This window comes from Cimex lectularius, unplaced genomic scaffold (assembly GCF_000648675.2).
Source record: "Cimex lectularius strain Harlan isolate CLEC.00 unplaced genomic scaffold, Clec_2.1 scaffold136, whole genome shotgun sequence".
Lineage (NCBI taxonomy): Eukaryota > Metazoa > Arthropoda > Insecta > Hemiptera > Cimicidae > Cimex > Cimex lectularius.
The window spans coordinates 629,747-654,699 of NW_019394223.1; the positions used below are offsets into that span (position 1 = coordinate 629,747).

General features: G+C 33.1%; 2 protein-coding genes across 2 annotated transcripts; both read left to right on the plus strand.

The window, feature by feature from the left end:
- Positions 1–4,166: 4,166 nt before the first annotated feature.
- LOC106663870 lies at positions 4,167–9,157 on the plus strand. The gene is made up of 13 exons (XM_014389078.2): positions 4,167–4,375; positions 4,831–5,040; positions 5,105–5,305; positions 5,368–5,521; positions 5,576–5,889; positions 6,646–6,754; positions 6,865–6,987; positions 7,215–7,345; positions 7,784–7,927; positions 8,084–8,287; positions 8,353–8,553; positions 8,617–8,770; positions 8,826–9,157. The coding sequence occupies exons 1-13, from the start codon at positions 4,259–4,261 to the stop codon at positions 9,140–9,142; spliced, it is 2,379 nt and encodes a 792-aa protein (XP_014244564.2). The 5' UTR covers positions 4,167–4,258; the 3' UTR covers positions 9,143–9,157.
- Positions 9,158–16,408: 7,251 nt separating this feature from the next.
- Positions 16,409–18,430, plus strand: LOC106663871 (cathepsin B-like). The gene is made up of 6 exons (XM_014389079.1): positions 16,409–16,508; positions 16,575–16,692; positions 17,311–17,520; positions 17,584–17,784; positions 17,846–17,999; positions 18,059–18,430. The coding sequence occupies exons 2-6, from the start codon at positions 16,576–16,578 to the stop codon at positions 18,376–18,378; spliced, it is 1,002 nt and encodes a 333-aa protein (XP_014244565.1). The 5' UTR covers positions 16,409–16,508; position 16,575; the 3' UTR covers positions 18,379–18,430.
- Positions 18,431–24,953: the final 6,523 nt, after the last annotated feature.

Consider the following 24,953-nt stretch of genomic DNA (forward strand, 5'->3'; position numbering starts at 1 on the left):
AACAATTAAAATGGATCAATGCAGTTGGAAGAAATTTGTGTTGCAAGGGTTCCTGGCCAAATAAGGAAGAAGCAGACAGGGTGGCCAAAGAAGCCACCAGAAGGCCCCACAATGTTTCCCAACCTGTACGCCCAACAGATCTAAAGCTATTAATTTGAAATACAGTAAAAAGAGATGGAAGAATCGCTTGGCTCAGAGAAATAGAAATAACCCTACTAAACTGTGGTAAGTTAAGAAAGACGTCGGTCCCTGGTCCCAGGATAATGGTTTAAAAGGGAAAAGGCCATACTGGCAAGACACAAAAATCATACAAAATTAAAACAGGCACCTTCTGGTTGGAAAGTCACCGCGTAGGTGCTCATTTGCAATGGTAGAGTAACGGTCGAGCACCTTTTCAATTATAGAAGGGAAGATATATATATATATATATATATATATATATATAGATAATATTTTGGCATATCACTGGACCTGTGCTTAGTCTTGGGGCATGGCAGCAGGCACAGATTACTGTTCTGATACCTCAGGGCTATAGGGATTTTTTAAATGTATATAGTGTTCATATGTGCTTATGTCTGTATTGACTTTATGTTAATTTATTGAAATGAATGTAATTTATTAGCGTGAAAGGAAGGGGTTAGTTAACCCCTGTATTGTATGTTTTGTTTCTATTCTGTATTTGACAACTTGAGGTACAAATGAAAGGCTAGCCTTTTAGGATCTCAAAGTAGTATTCATTTTAAAGCAGAGAGTCAGTAACCAGATCAAGACACTCAAAACAAAATACGCACAAAAGAAGAGAAACAGAAGAAAACATGCTGAGGGCCAGCTGTTTGCCGGTCCATCACTTCACACTTTATATAAATTTTATTGCAGTTAAAACGGGTCAAATGGCCCAAAATTGAACAGTCAAAAATACAAAAAGCATACATAATAATTTAGAATTTAAATTCTTAACATTAGATAAAAATAATAGGATACAACTAGATATATCTGCAATAGATAACAATAAAACTTGTTGGCCAAGTAAAAATCAAACACAAAAAATACAATACACAAAATGCAAGGCAAAAAAATAAATAAAATAAAATGTAAATAAATAAAAATAAACAAGGCTCAGTTACTCTTTTAAAGTCCTTAAAATCTCTTCTTTTTGAAAACTGACAAGGAGTCAGAGAAAGGGTCTGCAACATGTCCATATTGATTAATGTGCTTAACTATCCAAGAATGACAGCATTCTGATTCATAATTCGTCCTATGTTGGGAACATAGCATAGTTCATAGGAGCAGAGTCAATGCTGGGGGACCTTAATACCAATGCAGGCCAAAATATTCACGGAGTCAATCTGATGGTTAAGTATCTTCCATAAGAACAAGGCCGAAGCCAAAATTCTTCTGTCTTCCAAAGAGTCCAGTCCAACCAAATCCAGTCTTAAAGAATAAGGGAGAGGATGATGGACATGAATCGGACTAATGGGCTTAGATGTGGATGAGGTTGTGGCCTTTAGTGCCACCTGGCTCTTAGACTAGATGGTTATTCTTTTGTTGACAATACCCAGCCTTTTGATCTAGTGGTTCAGTGTTCAATAGCCAGTCTCCACCTGAAAAAACAGTGGCATATTGCCCAAGGCTTATATGAATTCCTTCTTTGTTTATTTATTTCCAGAGTTACTCATACTTGGTATTAACTAAGTACCAAATATTGTTGTATTAACTAGAATTCCTTTCTTCCAGTCTGTCCCACTGGGTATTTTAATGTGAAATTCCTTAATCATAATTTTTGGATGATGCTGTCAATATACATCCCAGAACTTTGTCTGAACTTCCTCCCAGCGTTTTAAATGCTCATTTTTATGTGGGTAGGCTATTGCAATATCATGTTTTCTGAGGCTCTGGATGAAGATATGATTCTTGAGAAAAACAAAATTAAAATGCAATTTTCTTTGGATTTTCCCATTTCTTGGGTGAGTCATGGTTGTTATTGTTTCTCAAAAACTGTAAACTATCAAAAAAACACAATTTTTCTTGCCCTTAGTTGACAATAAAATAATTTTCCTTTGGAATTTCATGGAATTTTATGATGGAGTTTTACATGCTCATGGACCTTAATCATCTCTTCTCATCCTGGTCAACCAATTTTTCCCTATATTCAACAATATAATTTCACATTAAAAAATAATCAGGGATGATCCCATTAAATTATATTTAATTAATATTTAAATATTATAAAAAATTATTTTAATTTGACCATTTTATTGCTTGGAAAGGATGCTTTACACCTTAACACCAGTGCAACAAATTACAGCTTAATTGTGTTTTATTGACAAATAATTAAATATTTAATTTTGTAATTGTTCTTTTGAAGTAGTCAATATTTTTTCCACTTAAACTATTATTTCTAAACCATATTTTATATTCACTAAACAAAATCACAAATAAATAATAATAAAATCTTCATATTGTTATAATTATTATTCCATAATTCTTATAATTGTAATCAATAGTCCATAGTCCATTATATAATTATTATAATAAAATGGATATGTGTTCCATGATGTCACTTTCTAATGTCAGTTGCCCACTCAATCTTGCTTTACAAGTGTGATATGTGAGATGAAGCACTAAAAAAGATAAATGTCGTAAACAAATGGATATGACCAATGGAGGGGAACCTTAAGAATAGCAAGCTCCTACAGAATATTTTCTGAGTCAGCAGTTCAGGAGGTCAAGGGTGTGATCCTTAATGACTTAGGTGACTTAGGATTAGCAATCACAGGGTTTGACTTTGAAACTTGGGAGATGAGCAGCTCGGTTGGTTTGAGTCCCCCATTGTATGGTCTGAGAGGAGATGAAGAGATACTACTAGGAGGACATGGGTATTTCTGCTTGTACCTCATCAGGATGGGGAAGATGAATAATCTATTGTGCATTTTTGCTGCCCCCCCCATGAGATTATGCACATCATACATTTTTGAATCTGAATAGTGGGCTACAGAATGCCATGAACTGGAAACAGTCATAGCACAGATCGCACTGGAAAATGTCATCGGAATGATAGTCAGGTTTCACAACAGGTGGACAAGGATGGTGGCCTTCATAACGACGGTCCTGCTGTGTAAGATGGTGATGCTCGACCGTCACCTAGGACTAGCAGAATAGACAATGAATCAGGATCTGAAGATGACTTAAAAACCATAATAAGTGGCTCCATCCTGAGTCATGAAGTAGTGTTCATAGCAGTCCCTGGGTGACAAAATAGTTTTGTGTACTTTTTAGTGAGGGCAAGTCCTATTCACCTAGGAGGGTAGCCTCCTGATTGAACATCAGTTTCCCCCTTGTAAGCAAAAAAATTAATAGGCACAAACATCCAAAACAGACCTAAAAATGGAAACATTGTTTAAATTTTACAAATACATGTATGATGTGAAGAAAAAACTGAAATAAGAAAATTTTATATTCAATCAAAGTATTTGTACTCACTCAGTGTTTGTTTTTTGCATAATTGTATCATTCTTGTGTGTTGTATGTGTAACGACACAATTGCACAGAAAACAAACACTTTGAGTACAAATTTTAGGACTGCCTTTTTTTCTTTTTCACATCCTACATGTATTTGTAAAATTTAAACAATGTTTATAAATCTCAGGCCCTGAAGATAAAAATAAAGATTGAAACGTTGGCACGATAAAGAAAATGTTTTTCTAAACCCTACGTCACCAGACTGCAACTCACGATCTCTGAATAATCATTAACTAACGATCACTAAACACCACACTGTTCTATTAACTTTTAAAGAAGAAACGCCAAAAAGTTTGAAGTGGTCTTCTCAAAGTCTAAATTAAAGGAGGACTTCCTTGAAAAATTCCCATTGTTCACACATGTGAAATTAAAGTGTACGAATTTTTTAGTAGTACAACATGCACTTAATGATGCCTTCTGGCAACCTTAGGTTGATATAACAACTGCTGTTGTGCACCCTCATAAAAAAAATTGCCTTGCTTTGGTCATTCATCCTTTTATGATCATATTTTTATCAACCATTATAAAACAAATTTACCTTAGAATTATTAAGTGTGAACAATCTGACACATATTGATATTCGTAGCCCATCGAAAACACCAAGATATGCTATCTGAAGTGTTACAAGATTAACTTAATCAATTTTATGTCTGTTTTTATTGTAAACGATAACACAAGGGGTATTTATTAACATCGAACTTTCATATTTTGGTTTCAAGTCGCATTTGAAGAATCAGCAATGAGACTGCTTTTAGCATTGGGACTTTTATTTGCCGGCACTGAGGCCAGCACAGTTTCATTATACAACTCTGAATCTATTATAAGAACTGTAAATAATGCAAACGCAGCATGGAAGGTAAATTAATAAGTAATATTTCAATGTTATTATTGTATTATTAATTAATTTTAATTTAATTATTTTTACTTAATTTTAATTAATAATTAAAAATTTAATAAAACTAAGTAAAACAGAACAATGTGTATTTAAACTAGGGACGTCAAAGTAATTTTTTATTGTAGATTTTATTGTTTAATATAATATTCAAAATATAAGTTTTTTCCTTCATTTGGTAACATATTTGTAAACTTTGAACTATTAAATTAAACAAAATATGTTAAAATGAAGGTATAATTTTTTTTTAATTGTTGCAGCATTATTTGCAATTTCAACATTGTTTATTATTAAAAATATTCATAGATTCTAGGAACCTAGAATAGAACTGACAGACTAAAAAATAACATGATGTAAATGTAATGTTACAATTTTTGTATGTTTAATTTTAAAAACTTATTTAATTTTTTGTAATTTAGGCAGGACATAATTTTGCGAAAGATGTCCCGCTGGCATATATCAAAGGCCTTCTTGGGGCTAGGAAGTCAATAGTTAATGAACTACCAGTGAAATCGTACGATGACCTCACAGACTTTAAAATCCCTGAAGAATTTGACTCTCGAAAACATTGGCCAAAATGCCCCACAATTAGGCACATTCGTGACCAGGGTACCTGTGGATCTTGCTGGGTATTCAAAGGGATTTTAAACAGTTTAAAACAAAAACTTGAACATTTTATTATGAAAATTTCAGGCAGTAGCTGCAGCTTCGACTTTTTCAGATAGAGCCTGTATTGCTTCTAATGGTACATTTAAACAACCTCTTTCAACAGAAGAATTATTAGCTTGCTGTGATAAATGTGGTTTTGGATGCCAAGGAGGATACACCGATGAAGCATGGAAATTTTTTAGGGATCACGGTGTGGTCACAGGTGGTGATTATCATTCCCACGTTGTAAGTTAAAAATGGTTAAAAATGTAAACTGCTCAAGTTTGTATCAACTGATTTAATTAAAGGGATGCCAACCGTACCAAATTCAACCTTGTGAACACCATATAAAAGGCAAAAGACCAGAGTGTTCTTCTCTTCCATTGTCATCTACCCCGAAATGCAAGAAGGCCTGTCTAAACCCACAATTCAAAGGAAAATTCAAACAGGATCATCATAAAGGTATTTTAAAATGTCGTGGAAAAAAAACGATCAACTTATAATTTTTTTCTGCAGTCAAAACTGCGTACACACTCAATAGCACAGTTACCAACATACAGAAGGAATTAATGCAGTTTGGCCCGGCTGAAGTGTCATTCATGGTCTATGAAGATTTTCCTACTTACAAAGAAGGTGTATATCATCATGTAACAGGAAACCTATTAGGTGGCCATGCCGTAAGGCTCCTTGGTTGGGGAACAGAAAACGGAACACCGTACTGGCTCATCGCCAACTCATGGAACACAGATTGGGGTAACAAAGGTCTTTTTAAAATCGTACGTGGTAAAAATGAGTGTGGCATTGAAGATGATGTCGTAGGAGGCCAACTTTAAAATGTATAAGGATTTCATTGACTAAATTTTTATTGAAATGAAATAATTGTTTTGGTCCAAAAACAAATTTTATTATAAAATAAACTGTTGTTTTAATTTTTATTTTGTTTTTACTAAACAACCTTACTTCTCCAACAGAGAAATATTAGTATGTATAAAGTTAACATATAAAAAATAAAAAAATGTCTGCAAAAGTTTAAAATAAATTAGTGTTGTTTTATTTATTTTTTTTTTTCAACCTTACTACACCAATAGAGAAATAAGTGATATGTATAAAGTTAACATACAAAATTTAAAAAATCATGGTTTGTAAAAGATCAAGATTGTATCTTTTGAAAAGCAGTTTAGTTCACCCTGACGGTCTAATCCTGGCAACCTTGGTCTGTCAAATATGTGGCATATTTCACCATCTTCAGTGAAGGTGTGACCAGCGTTGGGTGGAAGGGACATGGAGATGTTAGGTGGTCATGGATTCCAATTTTTTTAGACGTAATGTTAGATGCTCACTCAGTTATGCTTTATGAGAGTGAGGTATATGCTCAAATACCAAAAAAAGAATAGAAAGTTTCTAAAAAAAGGTTTCCAAGTTAGCAAGTTAGCAGTCCTAGTGGTCAAATAAGATATCCCTATTGCCTTGATGGATCTGGCTAGAAAGTGGATTAGCGATCACAGAGATAGACTTGGGATGGATGGGAAAATAAAAATGGCCAAAAGGAATACCTCACATAAATGGAAGGAAATGTGGCTCTCCAGGAAGTGTGGGAGATGGACAGCTCGTCTAGTTTGGGACCCCTGCTGTACAGCCTGAGAGGAGACATGGAGGGGTTGACTACTTTGCCACCCGATTCCTGGCAGGGCATGGGTATTTTGGTTCATACCTCAGCAGGATGGAAGACCCGTTGTGCATTTTCACCGATATTCCATGTGATGATGTTCACTATACATTTTCTTAATTTGAATGTTGAGTTCCAGAATGCCATGAACTGGAGATAGTCATAGGACAGATCACACTGGAGAATGTCGTTGGAATCATAATCACCACAACAGGTGGCAAGGATGGTGGCCTTCATGAACATGGTCCTGCTATGTACAAAGGTGATGCTCGACTGTCACCTGACATCTTGAAGATTAGGCAATGAATCTGGATTTTGAAAATGTCTAATAAACCATAATAAGTGGCTCCAAACTGAGTCACTTACTTAGTGCTCATAGCAGTCTCTGGATGAGAAAATAGCCAGTTTTGCATACTTTTTAGTGAGTGCAAGTCCCACTCGCATGGGAGTGTAGCCTCCTGATTGAACATCAGTTTTCCCCTTCATAAGAAAACAAATTAATAGGCAATCCAAAATGGACCATGGTTTCATTCACAAAGATCTTGAAGTCTACATTATTATACCACTTTCATACTTGCTTTTCTTCTGATACCATTTGCTTTGCCACAAGACATCTTTTTGTAAGTACATTAATTTTGCTAATGAGAGTAGTTTTTGATTATTAATTTTTAAACTAGAAAGACCAAAAAGGCTGGAGTGGTCTTCCCCGAGTCTAAATTAAAGAAGGCTTACCAAATGACTCATATTTTTTTATAGGAAAGGTTTGCATTGTTCATACATGTTGAAACAAAAAAGAGCTAATGAATTTTTTAACTAGTCCAACTTGCACTTGATGATTGCTTTGTTCTCGTCATTCATTATTTTATCTTTGCAGATAATGCAGATTATGCAAGAGTAGCTTTAGCTGTAATAGCTAAAAAAAAATTCAAACATTTATGAAGCGCATTCATGCTGTCTTAATTTAATTTATTCCGTTTAATTAATTTAGCCTTTTTTGTGTAAATGGTATGATATAAGGGACATTTATTAATATTGAGGCTTTATGTTTTTTCTTTCAGTCGTATTTGAAACATCAAAACATAGCAATGAGACTGATTTTAACATTTGGACTTTTATTTGCTGGCTCTGAGGCCAGCACAGTTTCATTATACAACTTTGAATCTATTATAAGAACTGTAAATAACGCAAATGCAACATGGAAGGTAAGGTGATAAGTAATATTCTGATGTTAACATTGTTATAAAATTAAAAATCAAGTCTAAGTTTATTACTACATTAATAACACTAACTAAATCAAGCAGTACTGAGCAAATCAGATCAATTTGTAGAGTTAACATATTTAATTTTTTGTAATTTAGTCAGGACATAATTTTGCGAAAGTTGTCCCAGTGGCGTATATCAAAGGCCTTTTTTGGTCTTGGAAGTCAGAAGTTAATGATCTACCAGTGAAATCGTACGATGTCCTCACAGACTTCCCAGAAGAATTTGATTCTAGAAAACATTGGCCCAAATGTCCCACAATTGGGCACATTCGTGACCAGGGTGCCTGTGGATCTTGCTGGGTATTCAAAAGGATTTTTAAACAGTTTAAAACAATAACTTGAGCATTTTGTTATGAAAATTTCAGGCAATAGCTGCAGCTTCGACTTTTTCAGATAGAGCCTGCATTGCTTCTAATGGAACTTTTAAGGAGCCTTTATCAACGGAACAATTATTAGCTTGCTGTGAAGAATGTGGTAATGGATGCCAAGGAGGATACACCGATGAAGCATGGATATTTTTTAGGGATCATGGTGTGGTCACGGGTGGTGATTATCAATCCAATGTTGTAAGTTAAAAAATTGTTTAAAATGTAAACTGATCAAGTTTGTATCAACTGATTTAATTAAAGGGATGCCAACCGTACCAAATTCAACCTTGCGAACACTACATGAAAGGCAAAAGACCAGAGTGTTCTTCTCTTCCATTGTCACCTACCCCGAAATGCAAGCAGACCTGCCTAAACCCACAATTCAAAGGATCATTCGAACAAGATCATCATAAAGGTAAATTCAAAATATTAAAAAACTATTAAAGTAACTTATGATTTTTTTTCTTCAGTCAAAACTGTATATACAGTTAACGGCACAGTTGCCAGCATACAAAAGGAATTAATGCAGTTTGGTCCAGTTGAAGCGAGGTTAATGGCCTACGAAGATTTTCTTACTTACAAAGAAGGTGTATACCATCATGTGACAGGACAATTTCTGACTAGACATTCCATAAGGATCCTTGGTTGGGGAACAGAAAACGGAACACCGTACTGGCTCATCGCTAACTCATGGAACACTGATTGGGGTGACAAAGGTTTTTTCAAAATACTAAGAGGGAAAAATGAGTGTGGCATAGAAGAGAAAGTCATAGCAGGCCAAGTTTAAAATGTATTAAGGATTTTATTGACTAAATTATTATTGAAATGAAATATCAATTCACTATTTTTTGTGGTCCGCTTGGCCAATTAATAACATTTAATTAATTAAGGTTTTAAGTTGAGATAAAAAAAGTCAGTGTCACGAGCGGGATTCGAACCCACGAACTTCGGCTTGATACGTTGCTACTCTACCACTTGAGCTATCGTGACTTCGATCCCCTCGGGCACTAACTTCCCATCTCAAATTCAAAAGGTGGGGTTGAGTTGGGAAGTTGGTGCCCCAGGGGATCGAAGTAACGATAGCTCAAGTGGTAGAGTAGCAACGTATCAAGCTGAAGTTCGTGGGTTCGAATCCCGCTTGTGACACTGACTTTTTTTATCTCAACTTAAAACCTTAATTAATTGAACGAAATATCAATTTTGTGTTTGTCCGAAAACAAGTTTTATTATAAAATAATGTAATATAACTATGTAAACTTGTTATAAATTAAATTAATGTTGTTTTAATTTGTATTTTGTTTTGTAATAAACAACCTTACTACACCAATAAAGTAATATTGGGGATGTACAAAGGTAACATATAAAATAATAAAAGAAAAACTGTTTGTAAAAGATCAGGATTGTTTAAGGAGTTTGTAGATGTAATTTCAGTGTATAGTATACTGCGCCCTTTAAGAGCTATTGTATCCCCCATGCTCTGCCTAAAGCACATCGGTGAGTCCTATTTCATCAAGAAACTTGATTAGTAGGCCCGGTATTAATGGTTAAAGCTCTTCTATGGTCACATTGTACATCCCAAAACATTTCCTCCTGCGGGCTAATGTAGCTCCGCATTTTGTTAGTAAGTGTGTTGGTGTCTCTTCTGCTTCCTTGCAGAATCTACATGTGCCATCTTGGATTTTTCCAATTTTCTTTAAGTGTCCATTTAATCTGCAGTGTCCTGTTAGGAATCCTGTTAGGATTCGCAGTCTGTTCCTGCTTCCTTTGACACATTCTGTGATTTCTTTCCTACCAAAATTGGTTAGAAGATTCTTGGATTGTCTATGTCCTGTGAGTGAATTCCAAAGTTCCTTAATTTTCTTTTTGTACTTCTGTCTGAGATATTCGTTAATAGTGTGGATTCCTATGCCACAGAAGGGAGGAGTTTAGTTATTTCTAATTATTCATTCCTAACAGCCTTGGTCTGTAAGAAGATAGTTGGCTTGCCATCTTCAGTGATAGAGTGACCAACTAGCATTAATAAGCAAACGAAGATGGTTGAAGGAAAATAACAAAATTACCTGAGTACCAGAGCGCACTGGGCAGAGAGGCAACAAAGATGCCGACAAATTTGCCATGGAAAGTCCACCATGGAAAAGCCATGGAGGACACCTATTGGCCCTGAACCCTTTTTTTACATACCAAACTACCAATATCCAGATCCAATAGACGATGGATTAAAAATAAGTCCTCCATTCAATGGGGATGTAGGCATGCAAAAAAGTTTATCAAAAGACCATCAGAGAAACTAATGGCAGAAATACTAAACAGTAGCATATTTTTAGAATCGTTGTGGCAGAAACAAGCCTTTGCAAACACTACAAAGAAGAAAAAACAGTGGAATGTAGACGTTTTATTTGTGTGAAGGCTTATGCAGGCTGATTCTTAATCCTGGGAGAGGAAAAGCCAGGGCCTGAAGGACATACATGGTTAGGGTTTAAAATAGTTAATCTAATCTAATCTAAGATGGTTGAAAAAATTAATAATTATGTCTGTTCAAAAAAAGTTTTATTATAAAATCAATTAGGGTTGCTTTAAATTTTATTTTGTTTTGTAATAAACAACCTGACTGCATCAATCGATTAATAATGAGCACGTAAAAAATTTTAAGAAATGATAAGATAGTTTATAAAAGATCTATTGAAACAGTTAAATATTGACACAGATTAGTCATCTGTGACGATCCAATATTAGCAGCCTTGGTCTATCAGATATGTTGGCATCTTCAGTGAGGTGTCAAAAACTAGCGTGATTAAACCAACTAAAAGGTTGAAAATTACCAACAAGTTCATTGCACAGGAAAAAAATCTTAAAATTTATGTTGATGTGGCAACCATGTATATTTTTTCTAACTTTGTTTTTTTATTTAGAAATCGTGAGATGCGGTCTGGTGTGATGTAGGTTTAAAACATTTTCTTTATCGTGCCAACGTTTCGATCTTTATTGAGATCATCTTCAGGGCTCAAAGTGTTTGTCTTCTGTATAATTGTGCCATTCTTGTGGCACTCTCGACACGACACGCAAGAATGGCACAATTACACAGAAGAAAACACTTTGAGCCCTGAAGATGATCTCACTAAAGATCGAAACGTTGGCACGATAAAGAAAATGTTTTTCTGAAACCTACATCACACCAGACCGCATCTCACGATTTCTAAATAAATATCGATTAACGGTCACTAATCACCATACATTTTTTCCAACATTTAAAATGTACCAGCAGCATGGATAAATCTATTGAAATTAGGGATGAAAAAATACAGATTTCGTTGTGAAAGCATTTTTTTATACATTTTTTATTACCATTTGTATATTGTACATTATACTGGAATATCATACACATTTACAATATTATCGTGAGGAGAGTCAGCAACCATTGTTGCTCTCCAAGAAGAAAGATCAGGTATTCCATCCTCAATTATGGATCAAATAGTATTAAATGTTTATTAGTTTGATTAAATGTGTTATGTAAATAACTTGAAATAAGTGATAAATAGATTCAATTATTTACGGGACCATACACTTTTGTAAAGTTTACATATTTGTACTTGAAACCGTCGTTTGGTTCTTTTACAAAGGGCCGAATCCGGCTAATCCATAAACTGGAGATCCCATTATGTTGCTTCGGATTACCAGGCATTGCTATTCGGCGTCTTTAGCACAAAAGAAGCCGACATTTATAACTTGAACCAATTGTCTAGTGCCGCTGTTAGTAGGTAGAAGTTACTGCTTACCCTTTTGTGTACCTACAACCCGTGGCTTAAATCCTACCCCGTTACTCTCATTCCGAAGGGTCATATCGGTCCTATAAATATCTGAATAGGAGAACGAGGTTCATTTCAGTTCGCTATCGACTTCAAGTACTTCGCAGAAATCGGCATTCTAGTAAAACTAGCCTTTGCGAGACTTTTTCCGGCGTGACCAGCCATTGCTCCCAGACGTAAGTAAAAATTCATAAAAAAATGTATTATCATGATAATTTTGCGATTCTTTTAAATAATTTTACAATTTTTATATAAGTTCTTGGTCGAGATGAAAAAGCACTTAGCACGTGGGGGATTCGAACCCACGACCTTCGGCTGACTTGGACACCAACTTCTCATCTCAATGTACAACCTTTAGAATTTTTTTTCTCCAACCTTTCCATTTTTTGCCATATTTCAATGGATCCCGCTCCTGAGGAGTGCTTTTTCTTCTCAACCAAGCTCCGCGATAGCTCAAATGGTTGGAGCAACGGCGTATTGAGCCGAAGGTCGTGGGGTTCGAATCCTGCTTGTAGCACTAGGTTTTTCATCTCAACTAAGGACTTAGAAAAAAGGTACAATTAATTAAAATAATTAATGCGGTCAATTATGACTACTAAATACATGTATGGGATAATTTATCATTTTTTATGTTAATATAACAAGGTTAAGATAAAAAATAAATAAATAAAAATAATTAAAACAATCTCACATTGAAGTCTGTCCAGCACCTCTTCTCAACGATATTAATTTTTATGTGTAATATTTTAGAAGATTCCAATTGCATTTTTTAATTAGATCGTTACCGTCATTTTGGTCTGCCTATCCAAGCTGAGTTGGTTAGACATGTTTCGCCATTTAATTCTGTGCACCATAAGTAGACCAAAATGTTCGGCAAGGACCGAATTTCAGATTAAATCGTTCTGAAGACATCAGGATAAATGTTCCAATTTACATATATTATTATAATTCCTAGTTAAAATTTTATTAAAACTAACATAATTTTTTTCTTAGTTATGAATATTAGATTTCTGAGAGGTGCGTAGGTGATGTTTATTTAAATAAGAAGAAAAAAAACATTGTTTGAACATTTTTACTTAGGGTTGTACCCTTTAGCATTTTTGTATATTGTTCCTATCTCTGCTAATGGATTACATGGGAGCTTTTCAGGCCTTTTATCTTATTTTATAAGTAAAGAATTCTTCTCAGAGGTATGGGTATTAATATCTACATAGCTCAAGGACATGCATACCTAGGACCCCCTAAGTACCGTAGCCTTTTCCTAGCTATAGTGAAGCATTTACTTAGGATATATTCTGTTCTTGACATAATCGACATTGGTCATGTGTTGATAGCACAATTTTTTTAATATTTTTATTAGTTATTTCTCATTAAATTAACCCTTTCTTTACAACCTAAAACTTAGTATGTTGTTGGTATGAAATATAAGCATGTAAAGTAAAATTTTTGTATATTTAAAAAAAAGAAAAAAATTAAAATTATAAAAATCTAAAATTAACAGACAAATAATTTGTTTTTATATTTAGTTATATAATCATTTAGAAATGTGTAATATTTAGTGACCGTTAATTAATGATTGTTTAGAGATCGTGAGATGCGGTCTGATGTCTTGCAGGTTTAGAAAAACATTTTATTTATTGTGCCAATGTTTCTATCTTCAATGCCGGATTTATAAACATTGTTTACATTTACAGAATTTTTAGATTTAATCAAAGTGTGTCGTGTTTAATTTAATCAAAATATTTGTAAATCAAAGTATTTATCTACGTGTGTGTTTTCTGTGTAGAAGTGTCATTGCTGTGTGTCGTGTTGAGTCTCTCTGAAGATGATCTCAGAAAAGGTTGAAACGGGCACGATAAAAAAAATGTTTTTCTAATCCTACATCTCACTAGGCAGCATCTCACAATCTCTAAATAATAATTATATAATCATTTTTAATTGTAATTATAATTAATTTTCACATGGTCTTACAGGAGCTAAATTATTTTATAATTTTTTTTATTTATGTGCTACATTTCATAGATCTTTTTGGTTTTTTGATGTTTTAAAGAAAGGAATAATTTGAAATTACAAAAGGTTGATTTGAAGTGAAAACTTAATTCAAATTTAAAAATGGTTAATTTAAAGGTGAAAAATACAATAATTTGCAATTGAAATGGGTTAGTTAAAGAAAAAGCTATAACTTTTAGTTTTATTTGCAATTAATTTTACTGTTCTTTTAAGAGCCAAATTATTATTTTTTCAATGCAAGAATTTCAATTTATGAGGAAATATGAAATATATTTCATATTATCTCTTAGGTTTTTGATGTTTTAAGGAATATTTAACTTAAAATTATAAAAAGTATAAAAAGGTAAGAATGGTTAATATGATTTAAAAAAGGTTCATTTGACAGATATAATCTGTTCATTCAAAATTCAAAATAGTTAATTTAAAGATTTAAAAAAATAAACAATTTTAAATAAAATGTGTTAATTTGAGAAAAAACTGTATACATTTAATTTTGTAATTAATTTTCATATGGTCTGGTAAGAGCCCAACTATTATTATTATTTTTTATGCAGGAATTTTACTTTATGTGCTTAAATTTCGTACCGTGTTCTAGGTTTATTGATGATTTAAGGAAAGGATTCATTTAAAATTAAAACCTCTTAATTTGAAAGTAGAAAAGGATGAATTGATGTGAAAAATGGTTAATTTGATAGAAAAAAAAGATATATAATATTGATTTTTAATTAAATTTCTATGGTCTTTGAAGAGCCCAATTATTTTATATTTATTTTCAAGTGCAGCATTTTTACTTTACTACATAATTTAAATTTTATGCCATCCTTTAGGTTTTTTGTGGTTTGAAAGGGTTAATTTGAATTTAAAAAGTTTAGTTTGACAGAAAAAGTTATATCAGTTGTAGTTTTTAAATTCCTTTTGGTTAAGGATTTCTTCTTTTTCCCAAGGGGTTGTTTTTGTGAGTGATCTTTTGTTTGCCTTATGCCTGGTTTACGCTCCCAGTATTCTTTAGTCATTCAAGATTTGAGTCCTTTTTTTATAGTTTATGCCATAAAATATGTTTGGGCCTATAAATTGTACTGAGGTTCTGATTTTTAGCTGGTAAATTTGCAGTCTATTCCTGAAATCCCTCGTGACTTGGGACCAACTTTAGTTCCAGGATACTTATGAATCCCAGTATTTTTAGAGCATTGAGGCAGTTCTAGAAGTTTTGAGTTGATCTCTTTAGAGCTTACTTACTATCTGGAAGTATTAATATTGTTGCAGCCTTGAGATGATTAATATTTATTTGTGTTTTTACATGATTCTATGGGTAGCAATTTATCTTGAATAATGGTTCTGGTGAGGCTGAGTACCCATATAGCTCACTGTTGAACCCATTTTTATCACCATAAGAGCTCTAGGCTTATACTTTTATTTTTCCATTCAGGTCAGTAATAAATAACGTGTTTTTTAAAGGCTCTAATAAATCAGCTAGTTTTAGCCATGCTAGTTTTTTAACTTTGTCAAAGATTTTGGTATAGCCAGCATTCAAGTTTTTCCCAACAAAACTATCGAAAATCATCAAAACTATCGTAATTGATGTTGCAAAGTGGTAATTTAAATGAATAAATTTTAAATGAGAATTTATAGCCATACTGTATACAGCAGCAGAGCTAATATCGATAATAATGTGTGTTTAGTGACCGGATGTATTAAGAAAATTACCTTTTTTATTTTTTGCCAATTTATTTGGGTACAGGCCTCGGTGAATTACAAAACATACATTGATTGGAACAAATAATTAAAGGCCAAAATGTAATTAATTTTAGTTAATTAAAAAAATTAATTAGTTTACACTCACATAAAGTGTGGTGTTCTTGTGGTGTCAAATTGATAATATTAATAAATTAATAATAATAGTTGATGGCTTGGGTGCAAAAACAAGATTAGGCAGTTTTAAGAAAACATCTTCGTTTTGAGGCCACGTGCTTAGTCGGGGCTCTCTGATCCTCAATGCCTGGCTGAATTGTATCTCAGTAGCTGTACTAATAATGATTCACTCACATTCCCTGCTAGTTTTTTTTACTTAAAAAAATAAAATAAAATAAAAAAATAAGCACTATCACCTGATGGGAATCCCTTGTTTTCTGAAGTGCAAGTTTATTTTCAAGCCCATTCATTTTAAACTTCAGTGACATTTGTAACAACAATGAAAACATTTCAATCATGTCACGAAATAAGAAATCCATTAATTTTGGCAGGTCCTGAAGATTAGCTATCTGAAGTACCCAAGAAACGGTTTTAAGATCCCTGGTACCGTTGAAGCGTCACTATTCTGCTTCAGAACTAGAACACGAGCAGGTAAGAATTCAAATGCGATTTATTCTCAAAATGAAAACAATTCACCTGTTGAATGTTTTATTTCAGAATGAAGTCCCTCCTCATCTTTGGAGTTTTAATATCTGCAGTGTATGCAAACACCGTAGAACTTTTCAATGCTGAACAAATTATAAACGCAGTTAATTCTGCAAACACAACATGGCAGGTATGAAAATCTTTTAGATTAAGTCTGAAAGGTGCTGGTATTATTCTGTACATCAGGTTTTTAAAGATTTTGCACATTCACGTTATTCTATTATGGCCACATTTATTCATTCACTAATGAATTGCAACCAAGCAATTAGTTAAAAAATATTGAATTACTTTTTTCTCCCTACATGCTTCAAGATTTATTTTATAATATAAAACATTTTTGTATATCTTTTATTTATAGTACATTCATTAGAAAATATTTTCCAAATTATTGCTATTTCTTTAATAGTTATTTGGAGATCGTAAGATGCGGCCTGAATATTGGTCACGATCTCCAAATAATCATCTACTAACGGTCTCTAAACACCTCACAATTCTTTAATACTATTAATATCTTTGAATAAATAAATAAATCACTGTTAAGAGCTTAATATAGATCTGTAATTTTTATACTTGTTTTTCCTCCTCTAAGGGGGTTCACGACAACAGAGGTCATATCAACAGCATGGGATTTGAATGTAGGGTCACTGGATCATTACAATGATAATTATGTTAATGCTTAACCATTGCGGCTACCAGCCCCCTTACACTTGTTACTTGTATATTAAAGTAATTTAAATTATTTTTCAAGGCTGGGCATAATTTTGCTAAGGATGTACCTTTAAGGTACATCAGAAGTCTTCTTGGTGTCAAGCCATCAAACAAGTCTAGGCTACCAGTGAAATCAAACAAGCACATAAGCAGCAGTTTAGTTCCTGAAGAATTTGATTCTCGTAAACATTGGCCAAATTGTCCAACAGTAAGCCATATTGTGGACCAAGGAGTCTGTGGATCTTGCTGGGTAATTTATTAATTATAGATCTACAATCAATGTGTGAGTTATTGATCATACATTTTTTTACAGGCTGTAGCAGCTGCAAGCGCTTTCTCAGACAGGTTATGCATAGCGACAAGCGGTAAATTTAAGCTACCACTTTCTGCCGAAGAGCTTTTATCTTGCTGTGATGAATGTGGTGCTGGGTGTGATGGAGGATATCCTCCTGTCGCATGGGAATTTTTTAGAGATAATGGTGTAGTGACTGGAGGCGATTACAACACAACAGTTGTAAGTGAAATGTTGATGTATATTTGAAATACGGAAGTTTAAAATTAATGGATTTTTATAGGGTTGTCAACCATACCAAGTTGAAGAATGTGAACACCACACAACTGGAAAGAGGCCTGAATGCTCCACTCTTCCAGCAGCCCCAACCCCTGAATGTGAATACTCATGTTTAAACCCTGAATACACAGTTGATTTCAAACGTGACCATCATAAAGGTAACTTAATTAAGTACATTAATTTTTTAATCCACTAATTTTATTTTTTGTTTTTACAGTGAAATCTGTGTACAGTTTAGGTGATGTAGAGGAAATTCAGAAGGAATTGATGACAAATGGGCCTGTAGAAGCCTCATTCACAGTTTACTCTGATTTTCCAACTTACAAAAGCGGTGTCTACCAACACGTTCATGGATCAATGCTCGGAGGCCATGCTGTAAGGCTTATAGGCTGGGGAACAGAAAATGGAACGCCGTACTGGCTTGTCGCCAACTCGTGGAACACTGACTGGGGTGACAAAGGTCTCTTCAAAATACTAAGAGGGCAAAATGAATGTGACTTTGAAAGTGATATCTGCTTTGGTGAACCAGCTGTATAAAGAAAACATTTTTTGATTACAGTCCAGCAATATATGTTCTTTTAATCAAAAATCACGTACAATTTTTTTCAATCTAAAACTCTTTCAAAACATTAATATGTACATATTAATACTACTAAATTACTGAATAAAATAATTTTGTGAAGCCTCTATTTGAATTTTCAATTTCATGTGTCTTTATGTGAAAGGAAAATGAAAAGGGATGGAAGGGTGCTAGGGATTAAATAAAATAATTTTAAACTGTAATAATACAAATGCAATTGAGATGAAAATTGTCCAAATATAATATAATATAGAGGTGTAGCTGAGAAGGATTTTTTTCATAGACTTCTGATTGAAATCAGTCACTTTCTTATATAGAAGGCCAGCACCAGCAAGAGTAAGAGATACAAATGGCCTGGAGACCTTTTTACGCTCAATTCCGAGTGGTGGGAAGGGGGGCGGAATAAAGCGTTTTTTTTTTGTTGTTTTTTTAATAACTGCAATGCGTATACGTTTCCCAAGAGACTGCACTTTTCAACTTTTCATCCTTCTTCGTGCAGAATAAACATCTCTAACTATAAACTCTCTAAGGTCAGGCTCAAACTGTCTGGTGGTAGGGCCACTTGTGTCAGAATGGTTTTAAGAAGAGGGAAACAAACTTTGTAAAAGCATAGATAGTCTGAATGACAGAATTTATTACTTCACAAATCCCTTTAAACAGAATATCAAGCCTATTTCATTACAAATTGTACACTGAGCTTTTCCATAAACACATGCATTTATTCAATTAATTGTACACAATTTTTTCGGAATGAAAAATTTGTGTCACAGGCAGGATGCGAGCCCACGACTTTTGGCTAAATACGCCGCTGCTCTACCACTTGAGTTACCGTGACTTCGATCGCCCATACCATAAAACTCTCATTTCAACTCCCCGTTTTATTCAAATTGGACAGTAGAACCTCACAGTTAATTTAGAGAAGTCCAAAATCATAGTGTTTACGAGAGGGGGTAGGTTGAGTTCTCTGGATCGCTTTTTTTTTTTTTTTTTTTTTTTTTTTCTGTTACTCAATGAAACTATCCCTATTAAAGTCAAGTTTAATATTTTTAAGGTAATAAGTCGTGCAATTCTATGTTATGGTTGTCAAATGTGGGGAATGTGGGGATACCAGAGGTTCGAATCAATAGAAAAAGTGCAACTTTTTTTGTAAGAAAGTTATTCACATTGCCATCTGGTACACCAAACTATATATTATATTTAAAGACCAATATGGATTTAATTTTGGTGTATACATTTAAGCTTCACTACTCCTATATTGTGAAAGTTCTGATGTCTCCCGATACTAGATACTCAACAATAACATCTTTGGCGGTAATAAAGACGAATATTTCATGGTTCGAACACTGGAAATATTTGTTTGAAAAGTACAACTTTCCCTTCCTCATATCCTTGGACAACCTCTGTGACTGGCATAATTATTTTTCTGTACTTATTAATCAAATTAAAAAACATCACAAAGAATGCCGGTCACGTGTCCAAGCATCTGTGCATCTCTCACTTTACAAGGAGGTACAAATTTCTCCTACATTGTTCGACCTACATGAAGATAATTTTGACGGTCTTTGTCTCAATGAGTTGCGATGGCTTTTTAAGCTAAGAAGTGAGGTTTTGCTCTTAAACTCGGCTGTTTGGATCAGAGGGGAATTGGAAATCTGTTCTTTGTGTAATTTGCACTTTATTGAAACTGTATCCCACTTCTTGGTGGAGTTCTCAACTCTGGGTGAGATTCGGTTATTGCATCTCGGATGTTTCACTCTCCCCAGAGTTGACCTGTTACGGTTTATGAGTAGCTCAAATTCGCAGCCCTTAATTTATTATGCTAGGCATGCATGGAACTACATATATGAGTTAATTAAGGAGTTTAATTTTTGATTTGTATTGTATAACCTGTTTTTCATTCTCTCTCGCATTTTAACAGTTGTTATTTCTCCTTTTTTTTTTTTTTTTTTTTTTCAATTTATTGCCTAGGCTATAACTTTCATCTTACTTTATTGTGTATTTTTTCGTTTCTGATTGTTTAACCAACGACTTCTGGCAGATGGATCCAAGATCCATGTCCTTAAATGCTTTGAAATCACAATTGTCATTTTTCCTTTCTTAAGTTCAAGCATTATTATTATTATTATTATTATTATTATTACGATTAATTAAGGTTTTTAGTTGAGATAAAAAAGTCAATGGCACGAGCGGGATTCGAACCCACGACCTTCGGCAAGATACGCCGCTGCTCTACCACTTGAGCTATCATGACCTTTTATCTCAACTAAAAACCTTAATTAATTGTAATATATTAATTGGTCAAGTGGACCACGAAATTAGTGAATTTAATGATTTAAAATGAAGTATACTTCACTAAAGCTCTTCGTGGCCATTTCATTTGTCGCCGAGAATCCAATCTGATTACACGACATTTGAAAAATGGCAAAAAGGAGGGAAAATTTAAAAGGTGGGGTTGAGAAGGGAAGTTGGTGTCCGAGTGGATTGAGGTCACAATAGCTCAAGTGGAAGAGCAGTGGCGTATCTTGCCGAAGGTCGTGGGTTCAAATCCCGCTCTTGCCATTGACTTTTTTATCTCAACTAAAAACCTTAATTAATCGTCTTATATTAATTTGTCAAGCAGACCACGAAATTAGTGAATTTAAGGAATTATTACTATTATTTATTCCAATTGTTCACAAATCATGGCTTCATATAGAAACACTTTTATTAGCTATTGTGACCGATACACAGATGTGACTAGATTAATACTAACATTTTAATTATTTTTAACGGCTTTTGGTTAATTATATAATTACTCAATTAGTTATACCTAATTTTTACAAAATGAAAAATTTGCATCACAAGCGGGATTCGAACCCACAACTTTCAGCTAAATACGCTGCTGCTCTACAACTTGAACTCCGAGTGTCTATGCTAGATTAATATGCATTTATATTTGGCAGTCTCTAAATTTAATTTTTTATTAATGTAGATGTAATTCAGAAGTGCAATATTCTGTGCCTTTTGAGGGCTATTGTATCCACCGTTCTGTACCTATAGCACATTGATGAGTCCTAGTTCATCAGAAAATTTGATTGTACTCCCAATTGCAACGGTTGAATTTCTTGTACAGTTGTGTTTTACATCCCACAAAGCACTTCGTTCTGTAGGCAAATGTGGAACCGCAGTTTGTTAGTAGATACATCGGTGTCTCTTGCAGAATCTGTATGTACAGATCCATGTTGGATTATACCAATCTTACTCAAATGTCTGCATTGTCTTGTTAACAATCCTGTTAGGTTCAAAGTTTTTTACTGCGTTCTTTGATGCATCTTTCTTTCCTTCTGAAACTTAGTCATTTTGTACTGTTTTTTGTCTAAGATTTTCAGACCCCTATGCCACTGAAGGGCTCAGTACATATAAATATGGACAAATATTATATCACTCAAAGAAAACTGTGATTTGTTTAATTATCCTAATTACTCTTTTCATCTGATTTTAGTTAAAGTTTAATTGTTCAGTTTTTCTGTATACTAAGCCATGACTTAACGGCAGTTTTGGAGGAAGTACTTTACTATATTTTATTAGCATTGTAAAATGATTTTCTTCTCTTGAAATGGTTAAAATATTAAATAAAATGTCAATGCTAATAAAAAATAAATTTAATCATTCTCGAGTGTTTTTTGTTAAATTGATGCGTACAATGTCATAATAAAAGAGATAAAACAATGAAGTGTCGTAATACCATATTTAAAAAGATTTGATGCAATTTTTTTTAAACTTTATTAGTAAACGAATTAATAGGTTAATTTACATTTTGGGAGTGGCTAACAATGACTATGAAAATGTTTTATAAAATGACATACTTGAAACTATTTAGCTTTCAACTTGAATTGAGTCACTGATCATTTTTGTTTGTCTATTCTTTCTGGGTTGGTCTGTTAGATACATTTTGCCAAGTTCAGTGGGTCTGTGATTTCTGTGAAGTCAAGTCTCTCTTATAAGTTATTTGGACCTCACAAAAATCACACATTCACTAAAGACGGCAAAATGCTGATACGTGTCTGACAGACCAATCCAGGAAAGATAGGCAGATGAAAGAGATCAGTTTTTTGAGCCATAGTAAATCTAGATACCTAAAATTTAATAAATCTTGATAACATATAAACTTTCTACTAAGAAAGAAATGGAAATCTTCCAGGAAATCCATTTTCAGAGATTGGTACAATAGAGAAAAGTCTAAATGCTAAAGAGGAAAATTCCTATTATTCAAATGTGGAAAAAAGAAAAAGCAATCTTTTATCATTACAAATATTTTTTATTCGTCTTACATCTTCATTAAAAAAAATTGATTTAATTATTCTTATTACTATTTTGAACCAGTTTTAGTTAAGGTTTAATTTTAAATTTTTTTTCTTCTAAATAATAATTTTGATTATAAATCTTTCCAGTATACTCTTATCTGAAGGTGCAGTCTTCGAAAAAGTAAAAAATGTAGAATTTAAATTTTCTATTGGGCCAGATAATATTCCCAAGTTTTCAAAACTTAAGCTGAAGGTTCGTCTATTTATCATCTCACTAGCTGCCGGGAATTCCTATTTATAAAAACAAAGACAAATCTAATATTGAAAATTACCTAGTTCATGATTTTATTTCCCCATTTTTCAACAATACATTTCTCAACGACATGGATTTACCAAAGGGCATTCCACTGAGACTAACTTAGTAGTTTACTCTGACTTTTGTATACTTAGAAGTGAAAACTCAAGTTGGCACAGTTTACACAGACATGGACATTGCTTTTGATTTAGTTAATGTAACAAGTCTGGTCTCTAAATTCATGTTTTATGGAATATGGCAACCTCTCCTGTCATGGATTCAAAGCTGATAGATATTTATCAGTCTCCATAAACAATTCATACTCAATTTTCAAAACAATTTGAAGCTACCACTGCTGAACCTCAAGAATCGGACCTTGGTCATTTCTTTTTTTTGTCATTTAACTAAATGATCTTGCAGATTTTTTTATGATGTCAATTTTTGTACCCCTCGCAGATCTAATTGAAAATCTATCACTCAATTAAAACTATTAATGACATACATGTACTTCAAGAAAATTTAAGACATTTTAGTCTGGTATGCTGACAATGACATAAAAATCATTGTAAATAAGCGTTCATTTATTAGTTTCTCTTGCTCAAAAAAACCTTAACCCAACAAACTATAAATTAAATAACCAGACATTGGAAAAGTCCTCAATCATTACTGATCTAGGTATAATCGATTTTTTAAATTCTTGTTTTTAATATTGTTTGTCTCATTTATTCATTTTGTTTGCACTTTTATTTATTATAATATAGTTCAATTATTATTTGTGTTTAACTTATGTTTAGTTTTATATGTTAGTTTGTATTAGAAACCTAACAGGTTTTTTACTTTTTGTTTTATGTAAAAGGCTGTTAATTATTGTAAAAAAATATATAAATAAAAAAATAGCATGAATGGATACGAACAGCATTCCAAATTGAACCATAATGCTACAACACAGCAAAAGACCTCTTACAAAAAACAGCATAAAATTAATACAGCATTGTGTTGTTGAGTTCATTTGAAATTCATAGTCTAGGAAACCTTTTCTATATTCATATAAAATTATGGTAAAAGTATTTTATTATGAATCATTGTGATAAAACCATAGGCATTTTCGGTGTTTGTTCTTGTCTAATAGAATTTAATTCACAAAAAAACATGTGAAAATAAGCAACCTTAGATCAAGCAATTATGTTAAAATAGAATATAACATTACAATTAACATACTTTAAAAATGAACCCTATTAGCATTAAAACATAATTTTCAACTTACCTCCATGAATAAATTCAACTAGAAAATGTAAGGTATATAATAATGGATTTGTTAATTGGCTTAAATAAGTTATTGGAATTAATTATCTCCAATATAATTAAAATTACATTTTAATATTATCATTTTCAAAAATCAGGGATAAGGCCAATTGGGAAGAAAACAGTCAATTCTTTCTCCTAAGTATCAAGAGCACACTTGATAGATGATCTTCAGACGAGGAATCGTCACCTGATTAAGAATAGGCCATACAAGGTTGACATACATGTACTTTCTTGTGGGCAAAAAACTGTGCATGTGTCTAGTATGAAAGGTTGTTCAATGTGTCTCTCTTAATTAAAGGTGGCATGCCTATATTTTTCATGAGCCAAGAAATGACCCTTCAATTTTAGTAAGATCAGTGGTAAAATGCTCTCTGACTTGTCTGGCTAGATTTCCCAATAATTTTACTAAGTAAAATTCTTTCAACTTGCATTGACTCTTCACTGTAGCATCCTTCTTGCTTTTTTTAAGCCTCTTTTGTTTCACCGTGAATTTTAAATGTCCAGCTTTCCTCTAATTAGTATTTGTTACACCAGGAAGTTTCCTCATTTGTTGACTCTTAACTCCATGAGCACTTATTGCCAAACTCATATTGCAACATTTTAATTATCGAACAGAAATAAAAATGATGTAACGTTCGACTTTCCCTCA